Genomic DNA, 14,675 nt, shown 5'->3' on the forward strand with positions numbered 1-14,675 from the left:
TGTAGCTGTACTTCTGCAGGTCCTTTGCTGGTGTGTGCTGCAGGTTGTGCTTCCTTGCATCTGTTGATCGCACAGCAGCATCATGAGTGTAGAGTCCAAAAAACCACGTGAGGCTTGTTGCTCCAAGCTCAAGGTCAGTGAAATGCTGCCTTTTCCCTGTATTGCAAAGCATGAGGGAACATCACTCACTGCCGCATGGTCTTAATCTTTAAATCCATCGCTGTCAACACAAATGGATACAAGCACAGGACTGAGCCAAGTTGTGAAACCTCATTGCAAAACTGTTTTTTTTTCACCTTATCGCGAAGTGTTTCTCTTGGTTTGGCATTCTTGTGTCTAAATACTACGTCTATGTGGCATTAAAAGGCAAAGCGTCCTAATTTTCGTCTTGACCAGATAAAACCTTAAGACTTTTTTTTTCTTGCTCATGGAATGGGAACAGAGCTGTTAATGAGTGTTAAAATCCATGTTAATGACACACAAGTGCGTATAGATAATGCTGAGTCACAGTTTATGACATGCTTATTGATAACAGACCAGTCATTTAAGAAAATGGGACATCTGCTGAGCATCAGTTGATATAAGTTGATATTGATTTCTTGCAAAAAGTGTGAAACCGCTTTGTTTGTTAAAAACTAAAAACGTGTGGAGCCCTTGAGGAACTTTTTGTTTACCTGTGGAGCTTCAAGATCGCATTCACAGAATAATCTGTGAGCTACAGCTCGGTGTGATCCCCATTCAATCGTTAACCATCTTTATGTCAAGGATGTGGCTGCAGCCTTGCAGGGTTTGAACTGTTAAAGCAAACAAGCTCCAACAAGGGCTTGATTTACAGGTCAAAGTTGAAGGTTTCACTAAATGTTGTGTCATTTAATCACCAGAACCAAAACAAAGCAAAGATTTTTTGTTTTTTAAAACATTTTTACTTTGGATTACATTTAAACTAATCTAACGTAAATGAAAATCCAATCATTGTTGAAAGCAGCTGTGAAGTACTGTGTGTCTTTAGTTGTGTGTTAGGTGTTGTGTGGACACCTAATCTACAATGAGACTATGTCATGTGATAATACAGTCGTTCACCTATTCTTTGTGAAGTGCGATTACATCCCTTTATCCTTTGTATTGGAATAAGCCTAATTTAGAAACCTCTCACTGCATTACTGAAACTGCAGAGAGGTGGATTAATCCTCTCACTCACAAGTCTTTGAGGAGAGATTATTAGAAAGGCAATCATCTTACAGCAGGCTCTCACTCACCATTTAAAAATGTGTGTTTGTGCGTGTGTGTGTGTGTGTGTGTGTATGTTCCCAGCTCTTCCTGGCCTCTCTGGCGTTTGTATACTTTTCCAAAGCCTTTGGTGGAGCCTATATGAAGAGCTCCATCACCCAGATTGAGAGGCGCTTCGACATCCCCAGCTCCCTCATTGGGGTTATAGATGGAAGCTTTGAAATGGGTATGTGCAGGTTTTTGGGTTTTTTTTGGTAACGATTGTGGATGCTAAAGTTAAAGTTGTGGTAAACTGAAGTCACCATTCTTACCTCTTTAAAGAAAAATTTGACATTTTGGCAACACTTTCTTACCACGAGTGGCATGAGACGATTGATACCATTTTCATATTGGTACAGTAAATATGAAGCTACAGTCAGATGACGGTTAGCTTAGCATAACATAAAGACATAAAGAGTTACCCTGGCTCTGTCCATACAGGACTGACTCTTGGCCGGGCGCACAAACTTCCTGGAGACCTTCCATACCATCACTTTGAGGTTGCCAGGAAGTTTAGAGTAGAGGTGCTGGAAGGTGGGCTTTGACAGGCTAGTTGCTTCCTCTTTATGCTAAGCTTACCTTCATATTTAGCGTACAGACATGAGAGTGGTTTCTTTCTAATCATGTAACTCTCTGCAAGGAAGTGAATATGCACATTTTACAAAATGTCAAACTATTCCTTTAAGCCAATTATTGATTCATTATGTTGTTTTTTATTATTGTTGTTCTTCCCAGGCAACCTGTTGGTCATAGCCTTTGTGAGCTACTTTGGTGCTAAGCTCCACCGTCCCAGGCTGATTGGCATTGGCTGTTTGATCATGGCTGTCGGAAGTTACCTCGTAGCCCTGCCTCACTTCTTCCAGGGGACGTTAGTACACAGTTTCCTTCATCTTCTTCATACTCTAATTTAGTATATGTACTACTGTGGCCTTGTTAAGGCATGTCCTGCAGTCATGATACACATCACTAATTAGGTACAAGTTCTATGGTGCTTGGAGGCAGAGCTGCTGTAGGTGCAGAGGAACTCTGAGCATTTAATTGAACCACAGAGAGATGAGTCACAGACCTACAGCTGTTCTAGGTACAACCCTGATTCCAAGTTGGGACGCTGTGTAAAACAGTGATAAAAACAGAATGAGGTCATTTGCAAACAAACTGTGTTTACTGGCAACAGTTGTGCAAAGTGTTCCTGAGCCCATGTAGTGACATTCTTTATACAATAATGTGTTCACAAAGTGTTTAACCTCACTACATCCTTGTTTGCGAGCGACTGAGCCTTTCCAGGATGCCCCTTTCATACCCAATCATGATACTATCACCTGTTACCAATCAACCTGTTTACCTGTGGAATGATCCAAACAGGTGTTTTTGGAGCGTTCCAGTCTTATGATGCTCCTGTCCCAACTTGTTTGAAACATGTTGCTGCATTAAATTCAGAATAAGCAGATATTTACAAAAATCAATGAAGTTAATTAGGAACAACATTAAATATATTGTATTTGTGCTGTTTTCAGTTGAGTGTATGATTATCAAAGTCTCACATATTGTTTTATTTATAATTAATGTTTATGTTTTACACAGTTTCCCAACTTTTTTTGGAATTGGGGTTTTACAATAAATTAGACTGAAGCTTCTCCTTGCCAACCGCAAGATAAGAGAAGAAGTATATGATACCATAAAATTGCAATTATTTTCACTCGGGATTAATCAGTTTCGGGCATAAATTTGCCCATTTTGAGGTCCCTACCCAACATGTACCCTGTTGCCTTCAAGCTTGATGCACACAGCAGACTATCCAGAAATAAATATTCAAAATAAAACTACTGCTTCTGTGTATAAATTAGTTTATGGTCATTTTAAAAACCTTATTTGGGAATATATACCATGTGAACACAATATAGGTTCAAATGAAAGTGTTAAAACTAAATTTTAACACAAGGCCCCACTACAAGACAAAACATTGAGAAAAAATGCATGACCTCCCTTCGCTGATCTTGCACACCACATCACTTATAAACACTGATGCTTTACTTAAATTGATCATTTTTTTTAGTCTGTTTAGATGCTTTGTAATTTTCAGAAAATCTTTGCAAGATTTGTCATTTTGAAACAAACAGTCATGCAACAGTTCTCAATATTTTCCAGGTATAAATATGAGACCAGTGTGTCTCACAGTACAGCTATCAACAACAGTGAGAGCGCCCTGCCCTGTCACGCCAACCACAGCCTGACCGATGCTGATGAGACGTCTGACTTAGAGGCCCAAATGGGTACGTGGCCAGCACATTCAGTGTATTAGATCGCTGCTTTCATAGAAGCAAAAGATGAGCAGTGCTCTAGAGAGAGATTTCGATGCTGACATTACATTCCATTCTGAGACCACTTTTTCCTCCCTCAGCTTGCGAAAAGGCAGCAGGCTCGTCGATGTGGATCTACGTATTCCTGGGAAACATGCTGCGTGGCATCGGAGAGACTCCCATCATGCCTCTGGGTGTGTCCTACCTGGATGACTTCTCCAGAGAAGAGAACACTCCTTTCTATTTGGGTAAGTGACTTTTTACTTCCAACTGTCTGTTCTAGATTTTATGACATTTTACACACTGTGTTAGTTGACACTCTTTCTTGTTTGGGTTAGGGTCTTTTAACCCTTCTTTCTCTGCCTCTCTGTTTGTCAGCCTGCATCCATACGGTGGGAATCTTAGGACCTATGTTTGGGTTCATGCTCGGGTCCTTTCTAGCCAAGATCTACGTGGACATTGGATTCGTGGATTTAGGTATTAAGACCTCTCCATATGGGTGGAGAAATAGTACAAGATGTGTTAATGTGGCACAACGTGCAGACTGAACTTTGATTGATGGTTAGAAATCTTCTCATCTTGTATAATTTGTGCTTGCCCATTAAGTCTGTGTTACTGTTGATTGATAAGACATATTTTGACTAATTGGCTGTGTGCAGACGTGTTGCAAGATCTCCAAAAAGTCTCCCCTTTATAATCTGCTGTTTTGCTCGTCTTCATCTTCCAGACAGCATCACCATCAACCATAAGGACTCCCGCTGGGTGGGGGCCTGGTGGCTGGGCTTCATAGTGACTGGCACTGTGATCCTGTTGTCCGGCATCCCATTCTGGTTCCTGCCCAAGTCCTTGCCCAAGCAAGGGCAAGAGGAAAGCCAGAGTAAAGGCACAGAGCTTGCCACTGTGGCAGAGCAGGAGAATTTCCTGCCAGAGGAAAACCAGGACCATGAGGAGAAGGAGAAGCCAGTGACATTCCAGGAGCTGGCTAAAGGTACCATCCAAGCTTTTTGCACCAAGCTCTGTGATTTCTTTTCCTGGCAGACAGTGTTGTTGGCATACAAAACTGCATTCAAGGACAGGTCATCACATAAAATGTCCAAAACTGCACCCAATTTACAACAGCTCGGTATCTAGACTGCCATAAAGCTCACGAAACGTTTGTTTAAAAAGGCTTTTTCTATGAGCGGCAGAACAGCGCATGCGCACAACACCAATAAATGTGCCACTGTGCAAACAGATTTCAGGATTTACGTGTTGAATCATTAACCTGGTATAGCCCAGACAAGCCAGAGCCCAGACCAGCAACCCTGGACCTGCCGTGACAAGTGTCATGCGATTTTGGCAAGAGTTGAAATGACATAGAAGCACGTGGATCTGTTACTTAAGTCGTGCCATAGTGCATTAGATAACATTATATTACTAACACAAACAAGGTCCCCAAAAATGTTGACTTTTGTAAATCATTATATGAAAGTGATATAATTTTGAAACAACAGCAACAGAAGGATTTAAATTAGTTTCAACAGGGAGTCACTATGTATGATATGCCAGAGGTAAATTTGTTTGCCAGTTAGATTAGAAAATTAATGTCAGTTAGGTAATATAGGTACATAAATATAAATATGTGCCTTACCAAATGCAGTATATATGTTCAGATTTGTTGTGACTGTGTACAGATATAAGTTTGTAGATGAAACAGGGAGTTTTTCAACATTACATTTCAAATATGGATATTTTATTCTCAAAATTGCTGCTATTTTGTTGGCAAAGACTTACAGTAAGTGAAGTAAATTAGATCGATGCTTTTACATTCACTCCAGCAATAATAATGAGGTCACTGTGTTTCTCACTATTTTGCTAAAATCTCTCTTTGTGCTTTGTTCACCACCAGATTTTATTCCATCTCTGAAAAGGCTCTTCAACAACAGCATCTACTCGCTGATGATCCTCACCTACCTGGTGGTTGTCAACGGCTTTATTGGCATGATCACCTTCAAGCCGAAGTTCTTGGAGCAGATCTATGGCCAGTCGGCCTCCAAGGCCATTTTCCTCATAGGTACAGAGCAGTAACTGACCACCTTTCACTCCGTGCTGGCTGCACTTTGCAGCCCGAGGCAACTGAGACAATGATGTTATTGAAGGGAAGTGTGATTGTGAGAGATAAAGTTGACTTGAAATGTAAGCACTCAGTAAGCCAGCGAGGGCGCTTCTTTTGTGTGAGCTATGATTAGCTTTTTATGACTGTTTACCAGCGCGGCTAGCTGTGTTATTGTTGGAATATAGATGTTTTAAAGTCAACAATTTTCCCACTATTATGAAACTTTAGAAACATTAGAACAACAACAGCTGGTTGCTGAACAGAACCGTTTTTAATGCACACCTGTGGATGTGACTCTCACATCTCTCTCTCTCAGCCTGTTTGTTTTGGATATCTTACACCCAGACTCATTTACTGGTACCTGAACGCACCATGGAGGTAGAGATAGATGTTCCAAGATAGCCTGCATAAAATATGGACACTTGTGTTCATCTGACAGGGCTGTGGGGTTTTACATTTTTTTTACATTATGGCATAAAATGACATTTAGATTTTGTAGTATTTAGCATAATGATCCTCTTTCCCCCCCAGCCATTCATTCATCTTTATTCATTCATTTATTCATCCATCCAGGTATACTGAACCTGCCGGCAGTAGCCTTGGGCATCATCACCGGAGGTTTTGTGCTGAAACGTTTCAAGCTGGGTGTCATTGGAGCAGCCAGGGTGGCATTCGCTGCCTCTATTGGCTCCTTTTGTCTGTTTTTCATTCAGAGCTTCATCCATTGCGACAACGCAGAGGTGGGAGGTCTTACCGTCTCATATCAGGGGTGAGTGGCAAGTTACATGAAAATAGAAGTTAGTGAAGGGGTGGGTGCATTGGAGAGTTTGGTCACAACCACCTAATGAAAAACATGACAAACATGTTGCCTCACTGGACCAATATCCCCTTCTCATGCGTGTCTGTTCGTGTCGGTGTGCACCAGGTCTCCTCAAGTGTCCTACGACCAGCAGACTTTGCTGTCACAGTGCAACATGGGCTGTTCCTGCTCGCTGAAGCACTGGGACCCAGTGTGTGGTTACAATGGAATGACGTATGCCTCGCCCTGCCTGGCTGGCTGTCAGACCTCCAGTGGCACCGGCAGGGAAATGGTAAGACCGCAACTGACATTTCTTCATAGTTATAGATAAGCCTTGTAGATTAAAGGTGAGGGAAACAGACATACACAGCCACTGATAGTGGCTGCCAAAGGTCGAAATGCAATGTAGCCAGACAGAGGACATATTTAGTCTTGATATTTACCTATATTTCTAGTAAGCACATGCCTATAAGTCCAGCTTTGATTGACAGTAACATGTAGGCACAATCTGTGTTTTTAGAAAATTCAAAAAACTATTTATCCTCTAAATTAACTGCATTATATTATCAAACAATAAGTTGTGAAATAGACTGAACGTCATAAACTGATAACAAACTACTAGCAGATGGTTGATGTACTTTAAAGGTCTGGCCCCACGGATAGCTCCTAGAGGCTGCCATGTTCATAACAGCTCACAGTATCAAAGCACTGGATGGAAGATGTAGTATATATCAAATCAGAAGGCTTTGTCCCTTTGGGAGCATGAATGTCCCTGTGAACCTTTTTCAGACAAATGTAAATGGATTATTTCTATTTAAATTATAGGAAACCAAACTCTTCTCAATGCAGCGAATGTGAAAAAATGAGCACAGCCTACAGTCAGAGGTAATTATTCACATCTTCGTCTTCTGGTCCTTTAGGTGTTTCACAACTGCACCTGCGTTGGCGAGATGATGACTCCAGGCATGAACATGTCCACAGTGCTGGGCCAGTGCCCCAGGAAGAACGACTGTGATCGCATATTCAAAATCTACATGGCTTTGTCCGTGGTGGGGTCCTTCATTTCTGCCTGTGGGGGCACACCAGGGTACATCGTACTGCTCAGGTCAGAGATGCTTAAGCTTTTACAACTGGGTATAATGATGTGTCTTATTGATTTTTGGCATTACAACTGCCAGTAATATTGCATCTTGTGTATTCTTTAAGCTAAAATGCTGATATAAATGTCTGGTATGATAATATGTGGGCTAACATTGCAGGTCCATACAACATGACCTGAAGGCACTGGCTTTGGGTATGCAAACACTGATAGTAAGAACTCTGGGTGAGTACCGGAAACGCATGCAGGATTTGTAAATTAATTACTGGGAGTAGTGATTAGTGGTGAAATTCCATTTTGCCTCTTTAAGCACATGTGACTTTGTGTGTTTTCAGGCGGGATACCTCCTCCAATATATTTCGGAGCACTGATTGACCGAACCTGTTTGAAGTGGGGCACCAAGCAGTGTGGAGGCCGCGGAGCGTGTAGACTCTATGATGCTCATGCATTTAGGTGCGGCAAAACCAGACTTTTGTTTTCGTGCTGGGATGTCCAACCTATAGCATTCCTGTGGAAAATGTGTTTTAATCATTTAAAGTGGTTAAGAGGCTATTTAGATCTCTCTTTTTTTGACATTGCTACAGTTTGAACAAATTTTTACAGTTTTAACCCAACACAAGGTCTGCAAATGATCTGTGGTTCCTATGGACATTCCATCTCCTAATTTTATTTAAAGGTAACAATGCCTACTCGTATCATCCCTGTTAAAGAAGATTTAAGAAAATCATTCAATATTGTGGTGCAGCAGTTGAAGGCAGTTAAATATTTTGAGAAATATGCTCACATCTTTATCCCTCAACTCAACTCAACTTTTATTTATGTAGCACCTTTCATGCAATCATGCAGCCCAAAGTGCTTCACAAAACAGAATAAAAAGGCATCAAGAAAGAAACAAAACAATAAAATGGCAATAAAACAATAAAATGGCAATAAAAGCAAAATGATGAAATGGTAATAAAACAATACAAGAATAAAAAATAAAAATAAAAATAAAAAATAAAATAAAACATTAAAATAGACTAGGGCAAAAACAACAGTGTTTGAAATTAAAATAGATAAAAACAGCAGTGTTTTGTCAGCCTGGGTTATAACATTATTCCAAATTAAAAGCCAGATTAAAAAGATAGCTCTTCAATTTCCTTTTAAAAATACAGAGAGAGCTTGCCATTCTGATGTCAAAAGGTAATGTGTTCCACAGTTTCCCCAGTATGAAGCTACAGCCACAAGTCTTACCTTATTATCTTTGCTTAGAATAAAGACTGGAAACAGGGTGAAATAGCTAACCTTTCACTCTCCAAAGGTAAAATAAAACCCCCATAAAACCACTTGTGTATATAACATATTAATGAGCTTTAGAGATCCTGGTACACAATAATATATATGCATTGGACCTCCAAAGGTTCTATAAAATTTCTACACTTTTCTGAACTTAACTCTGAATCTCGCTCTGTTCCGATGTTCTTGACTTACAGAATGACGTTCATGGGGCTGATTACTGGATTTTACTTCGTAGCCAACTTGCTGTGGGGAGGCCTCTACATCAAAGTTGTCAAGAAACAGAAGAAATTAGCGCTGAGGAATCAGGCCAAAGAAAATGGACAGGAGGCTAACAGCCAGGGCAATGGACACGCCAACATCAACATCGCCACAAAAGACGACACAGACAAGGAGAGTACCATATAAGGTTTTGGAGGAACACCGTTGTATAAAACAGGTGAACGACACAGATTTCCCATTGCTGCATCCATACTGGACCAAATGTGGTTATGGTACAGCAGCAGCACTCTTTGGTCTTTTAGCAGTCCACTTCTTTCTTTTACACAGATATTGTGCCGAAAACCTCAACGCTGTTTGTTCACTTCAAAGGTCAAAGATCCTGACTAGAGCTCACTTTTAATATGAAAGACCCTCAAACGACATTAAATGATCTGTAATACACATCTGAACAAAAACACTTTGAGGTCATTTTCAGCTCTGCTTCCAAACAGCCCTATGTGTGAACAACACACCCGAGCAGAAACACACTTCACTTATTATGATGATTTTCACTGATGAAACATTTCAGAACACGACAAAATCCGTCACACATTTGGAGAACATCGCATCCACCATTTATACTTGAGTAGCATTAGGTCAGGTAATGATAGTAATGTCTCTTCCTATGGCTTTACATTCAAAGTGATTTGTATGCAGTGACAGTTTGGCAAACATGTATACAGTATTTGTACAATATATGTATAGTGTATAGTTTTAAATACGAGCAGAGACAGCCTGTGCTTGTGGCCTAAGATGCATCACTCAGTAACATGTATTGTTAATGTTTTTTTAGTCGCTGACAATGGTTTTAGATTTTTCTGTGACAGTCAAAGTTTCTAAGATTATACAGTTTATTATGCAGTTGTCTTCATTGAACAGTATTGCAATGAGGACAGTGAGGGAGTCCAAGGTTTAAGTTTAGGGTGTGTTAGAGGTTTGTAAAAAAAAAGCTAGTGAAGAGCTTAAACATATGAATGCAAAGCTGTTGGAGGTGGAGACCCAGGCCCAATGCCATGTTTGTCAGGTGGTATACATGTGGGTTGGAGGTAAAAAAGACAAAATAAAAAAAAAACCCAACCCGTTTCATTTAACAGGTCACACATCAGCCTGACTTTTATGCTGGCAATGTACCACAGCATTTGACATAACTGGATATCTCCTCCGTGTGACATTGCACACACTTCTTGTTACATCACATCAAACCCTAAAGGTCATGAACATTCATGCGATCCTCTGACTCACCTGTGTTTGCCTGGAAAAGATCACTGTAGTGGACTGAATAATGAGTTTAGCTCAAACTTGATTGTACTATGTTTTACTCTGTTAGAGACTCTAGTTGCTGATTAAAATGTTTCATCAATTGACTATCTACTGTATAATTACTGTTGATAATGAGAATTTATATATTGACTTAGATATGTTTTTATTGTGTCCATATATTTTTGCTTTATCATCATTTCTGCCTTTTTTTTCTTTTTTCTTTTTTTTTTTTTTTACAATTTTGTTGATTGTCTTTGAGGTATATCTGTAAGTATTAAAGACACTTATTTTGCCCCTCAATTTACACGTGCCTTTTCTATATGGACAGTGTGTCCCCCGATAAACCTGTCACTGTCCTCTTGAGGCACCTATAATAAATATTTTAGTATCAACAATACATCACACAACTGCTCGTCATAGGGGTCTCTCGTAATGATCAGTTAGGGAAAAAGTTATCACCCAAATCTACCCTCAAGTCAGCTGTGTTTTTTAGCTCCTTTCAGCTCATTGTTTTGGTTTTCTGGCCCTTGGTTAAGTGTCACTGCTCTCATAGCAAAGTTTTTGCCCACATAACCAGCTTCTTTTCAGCAAATAAAGCCCCAATGTACACTATGTACTCAGCACCATGCAGCAGATGGACAAAGTTAGCGACTAGCAAGTGAACATAGAGTAACATATAAAGAATCAAATGTTAGCCACAGAAATTAGTGGAGACCAAAAACAGAGCCGAAAAAAGAGTGAATATCAGAATTACATTAAAGAGGTGACCAGAAACATGGCTCCAAATGAATGTATATGTGTGTAATATCTGTACGTGCTGGATGTGTAGAACACAAATGTTTGCTAACAGGTTCTTAAACGGTGACAAGTCATTGCTGTGTTCACAGCTTGTCCCCAAGAGTCTACAGCTAACAGCACTCTGAAGCTGTGTTAAGGTACAGTGGTGCTTTGAGCTAAAGGCTAAACTCAAGATGCTTACAATGACGATGCTGACATGCAGACGTTTAATGGGTAAAATGTTCAGCATGGTCGCCATGCGGATTCAGCTTTTTAGCATGCTAATATTTGCTATTTGCTGTTGAGCAACCACAATTGCTCTAATTGATATTGCAGTCCATGTCACACACAGTGAAGATGGCGGCGCGTGCAGACGCAGCGGCTCGTAGCTCCCGTGTTTACGTTTTTGTTTGTTTGTTTTTACTCGTTTCCACTTATACTACTCTTTTGGATGCTCTGATGAAAATTTCATTGACATGTTCAATGACAATAAAGACTCTTGAATCTCTTGAATGTTGTTAGCACGGCTAACAACTGAAGAAAAATACCAAGCATGAGCATGTCCAGGGTCATTGGCATGAAGAGCACAGGGGTCAAACAATGGCAGTCCAGTCTCCAGTTGTGCACATGCTTACTTAACAGACTGGGTGAATTCCTTTACACGTCCCACTGTTTGCCGTCATGTTTTGCACCTACTAGCATGCAGCCCCCCACCCCACCCCGCACACACAGACCAGCCAGTGCTGATCACTAATAAATTAACTCTGGAGTACTTACAGGAGTAAATCTACAACATTGCCTCATCTTTCTCCTTGCATCAATATATCCATTTGGCTTGCTTAAAGTTGAAGGTTCTCGTTACATAACCACGTCTATCAAACTTTGACTCCTCTGTGTTTACATTGTGCCTCACGGAAAACATTTTCCTTGTACTGGATTAAAAAGGATGTTTCTTTTTTTTACCTTTAACCTTGTTATGCAATATCTACAATCTAATATAATATAATCTTATCTAATATATAACTGTTATGGTCAGGGATTATAATACTGTATGATTGTTACTTTTATTACTACACCAGTACAACAATAATGCTTTAGTTAACAGTTGATGAGATTGGAAAAGTTGACTTTAGCTTTTAAAGGAAATGATATAATCTCCTCTGTATTCATATCTTAATTTTATTCATGCTTTTTTTTCTCAATATCTTGTCGCTCATGAACTTGTGCAGTACTTTGTTACACCAGCAGGCTGTGCTCTATACAACATTATGTCCACTGTAAGGCACTGCAGTGCCACAGAGGGCATGTCACTATATCTGTTTGTACAAAAAAAAGTCAGTCAGACATGGGAAATTTGTAATTTTTAACAAAAGCAGCGAGAAAATCTCATCAAAACACACGTGTATATGTATGGATTCACAGCAGATACAGTAGCTGGTTGTCTAAGGCGCCCTGATACAGGTACAAACTACATTCCTGTCTGAATGTACCTGAAACTAGATACGGTGACAACAGACATGTAAAACACTCGCATCAAATGCAAAATCCAAGAGCCAAGTATAATTTTTCAGAAAGGGAAAATGGTAAACATGTCCTTCACTGTTGCTGTGCAGGAATGTGAAGGCTCTTAATCTTAATCCTTGGAATTTGAGAGGGAACAAAGCTGATTGTGTGACCTGCTGCCTGGCGGCCCGGACCCGCCTGCCGGTCACTGGACAAATAGAGCATTCCCTGACACATGTTTCCACCGAGACACACTGTTAATACTGAGACTGTTTCGTGTTTTAGGTCTTCTTTGATGCAATCCAGCAAATCTAAGGAATGGCTGTTGCTCATTTTTGGGCCGAAGCATCCTGGTGCGATGTGTATTTTGTGTGTTATCAGTAGATTTATGAAAGTCGGACCTTCCTTTACATCCTGTATTTTACCTTGTGAGAAAAAAAAATCCAACAGGCCTGGTTTGGAGTTACTAATCTGTCCCCCCTCCACCTCCCTCCATGTTCTCTTGTTGCTGTCCCCCTCCTCGACTGGCTGGCATGTGTGCGGAATAAAAATGTGTGAGGCCTTTTGTCCCGCTGGTTCCAAGTAAGTGCTCTGCCCGCAGACAGGAGAATAGGAGCTCGGGGAGAACAGGTTTTCCTCTTCTCAGTAGGAGGAGAGACACATGGCTGCTTAAAGAGGAGCAGAAGAAGAAGAAGAAGAGAGGTGAGCCCTCATCCTGGAGATGCACTAGGTATTTTATCAAACTTCCTCAGAAGTTGCTTTTCAGCCATGGTTTTGCTATCTGCTTCTCTAAATATAGCCAAGTTTCAGATATTTAAGTTTTTCCAGGAATTCATGTGATTAGTTTTCTGGCCAAGAACGAATCAGACATTAAAGGCGAGCTGTGCCGTGGATGGAAGTATTAACCAGGCTAAACCTGAGGGGGATTATTGAGTTGTGAGGTGAGAACACACTAACTGGTCGATTGTATTACTTCATGTCAGGTTTCCCCCCTCTCGCCGACTAATGAGTTACCATCGGAAACCATTTTCCTCTCTGACATGGATTCAACCTGCGGCTCCTGACGTTGACTGAGCTGAGAGGGTTGTGGGGAGGAGACGCTGGTGGAGTTTGCACAGGTACCATCACGGCTGCTCTGCATTTTAGCTCACTTCACAGGCTCATACATGTGAGACTCCTGATAAGCTGATGCTGATTGTCAAAAAGTATGTTTGTTAAGCGTTTATCTACTTTAAGTAAAATCAGACGCTTGTTGCGCTCATGGCTAGTTCCTCAGAATCTGAAGTCTGTGAAATGTCCCATATTTTAAGATCTGATTATTACGCAGTAGATTTTTGGTGGAGTGATAAATGACGAAATGATGAAGTTTGATATGATTTATGATGTCTTTGTTAAGGTGATCACAAATGTAAACAACTGCCAATTTTTGTATTGTAAAAATCTGTCATATTTATATATATTTATTATAGAATGAGTAGGATTTGTCATTTTGTGCATGATCTGGTACCTGACTCCCTCTGCGTTGCTAATGGCTGCAGATCAACGCACCATCACACACTTCTATTGAGTCATAAATGAGACAGATTACTGCTCTATGAGTCTATACATTGTGTTGTTTGTTTAAGGAAAATCCCACTCATTCTGCTTTTTACCATCAACATTTTGGGACATGTGCTTATTCTTGCTGAGTGTTGGATGAGAAGATTGATACCACTCTTATATCTGTACATAAACATGTGCTATAGCTACATAAGTTAACTTAGCTTAGCATAACAAATAAGATATAATGCGCGAATGAGTGAAGTTGCTGGTGAGGCAGATTTGGTTGCCTTCAGACAGAGCCAGGCTTGCTGTTCCCCTGTTTCTGGCCTAATATTTACTGTACAGACATGAGAGTGATGTAGACCTTCTCCTCTAAATTCAGCAAGAAAGGGAAGAAGCTTACTCCCCCAAAATCTTATTTATGAATTAACACATTATAGAATGAACAAGTGAACTCAGTCAAAACATTTTCCCTCATCTTCAGTCTGACTTTCCTGCAGC

At 40.3% G+C, this 14,675-nt stretch overlaps 1 protein-coding gene across 1 annotated transcript; it reads left to right on the plus strand.

Annotated features, from left to right (window-relative positions):
- Nucleotides 1-82: 82 nt before the first annotated feature.
- LOC121625603 (solute carrier organic anion transporter family member 1C1-like) lies at nucleotides 83-9,239 on the plus strand. Its single transcript, XM_041963747.1, has 14 exons — nucleotides 83-133; nucleotides 1,312-1,453; nucleotides 2,002-2,134; nucleotides 3,412-3,536; nucleotides 3,665-3,811; nucleotides 3,942-4,040; nucleotides 4,291-4,551; nucleotides 5,452-5,616; nucleotides 6,232-6,427; nucleotides 6,584-6,749; nucleotides 7,378-7,562; nucleotides 7,717-7,781; nucleotides 7,892-8,009; nucleotides 9,029-9,239. Exons 1-14 carry the CDS (start codon nucleotides 83-85, stop codon nucleotides 9,237-9,239), a joined length of 2,064 nt encoding a protein of 687 aa, XP_041819681.1.
- Nucleotides 9,240-14,675: the final 5,436 nt, after the last annotated feature.

Source organism: Chelmon rostratus, chromosome 22 (genome assembly GCF_017976325.1).
Source record: "Chelmon rostratus isolate fCheRos1 chromosome 22, fCheRos1.pri, whole genome shotgun sequence".
NCBI lineage: Eukaryota > Metazoa > Chordata > Actinopteri > Chaetodontiformes > Chaetodontidae > Chelmon > Chelmon rostratus.

Excerpts from the sequence above, each read along its gene's own strand:
- LOC121625603 (XM_041963747.1), top strand. The coding sequence starts at position 83 with ATGAGTGTAGAGTCCAAAAAACCACGTGAGGCTTGTTGCTCCAAGCTC. Across the intron at positions 3,537-3,664 it reads TGACTTAGAGGCCCAAATGG|CTTGCGAAAAGGCAGCAGGC; the intron begins GTACGTGGCCAG and ends TTCCTCCCTCAG. Across the intron at positions 4,552-5,451 it reads ATTCCAGGAGCTGGCTAAAG|ATTTTATTCCATCTCTGAAA; the intron begins GTACCATCCAAG and ends GTTCACCACCAG.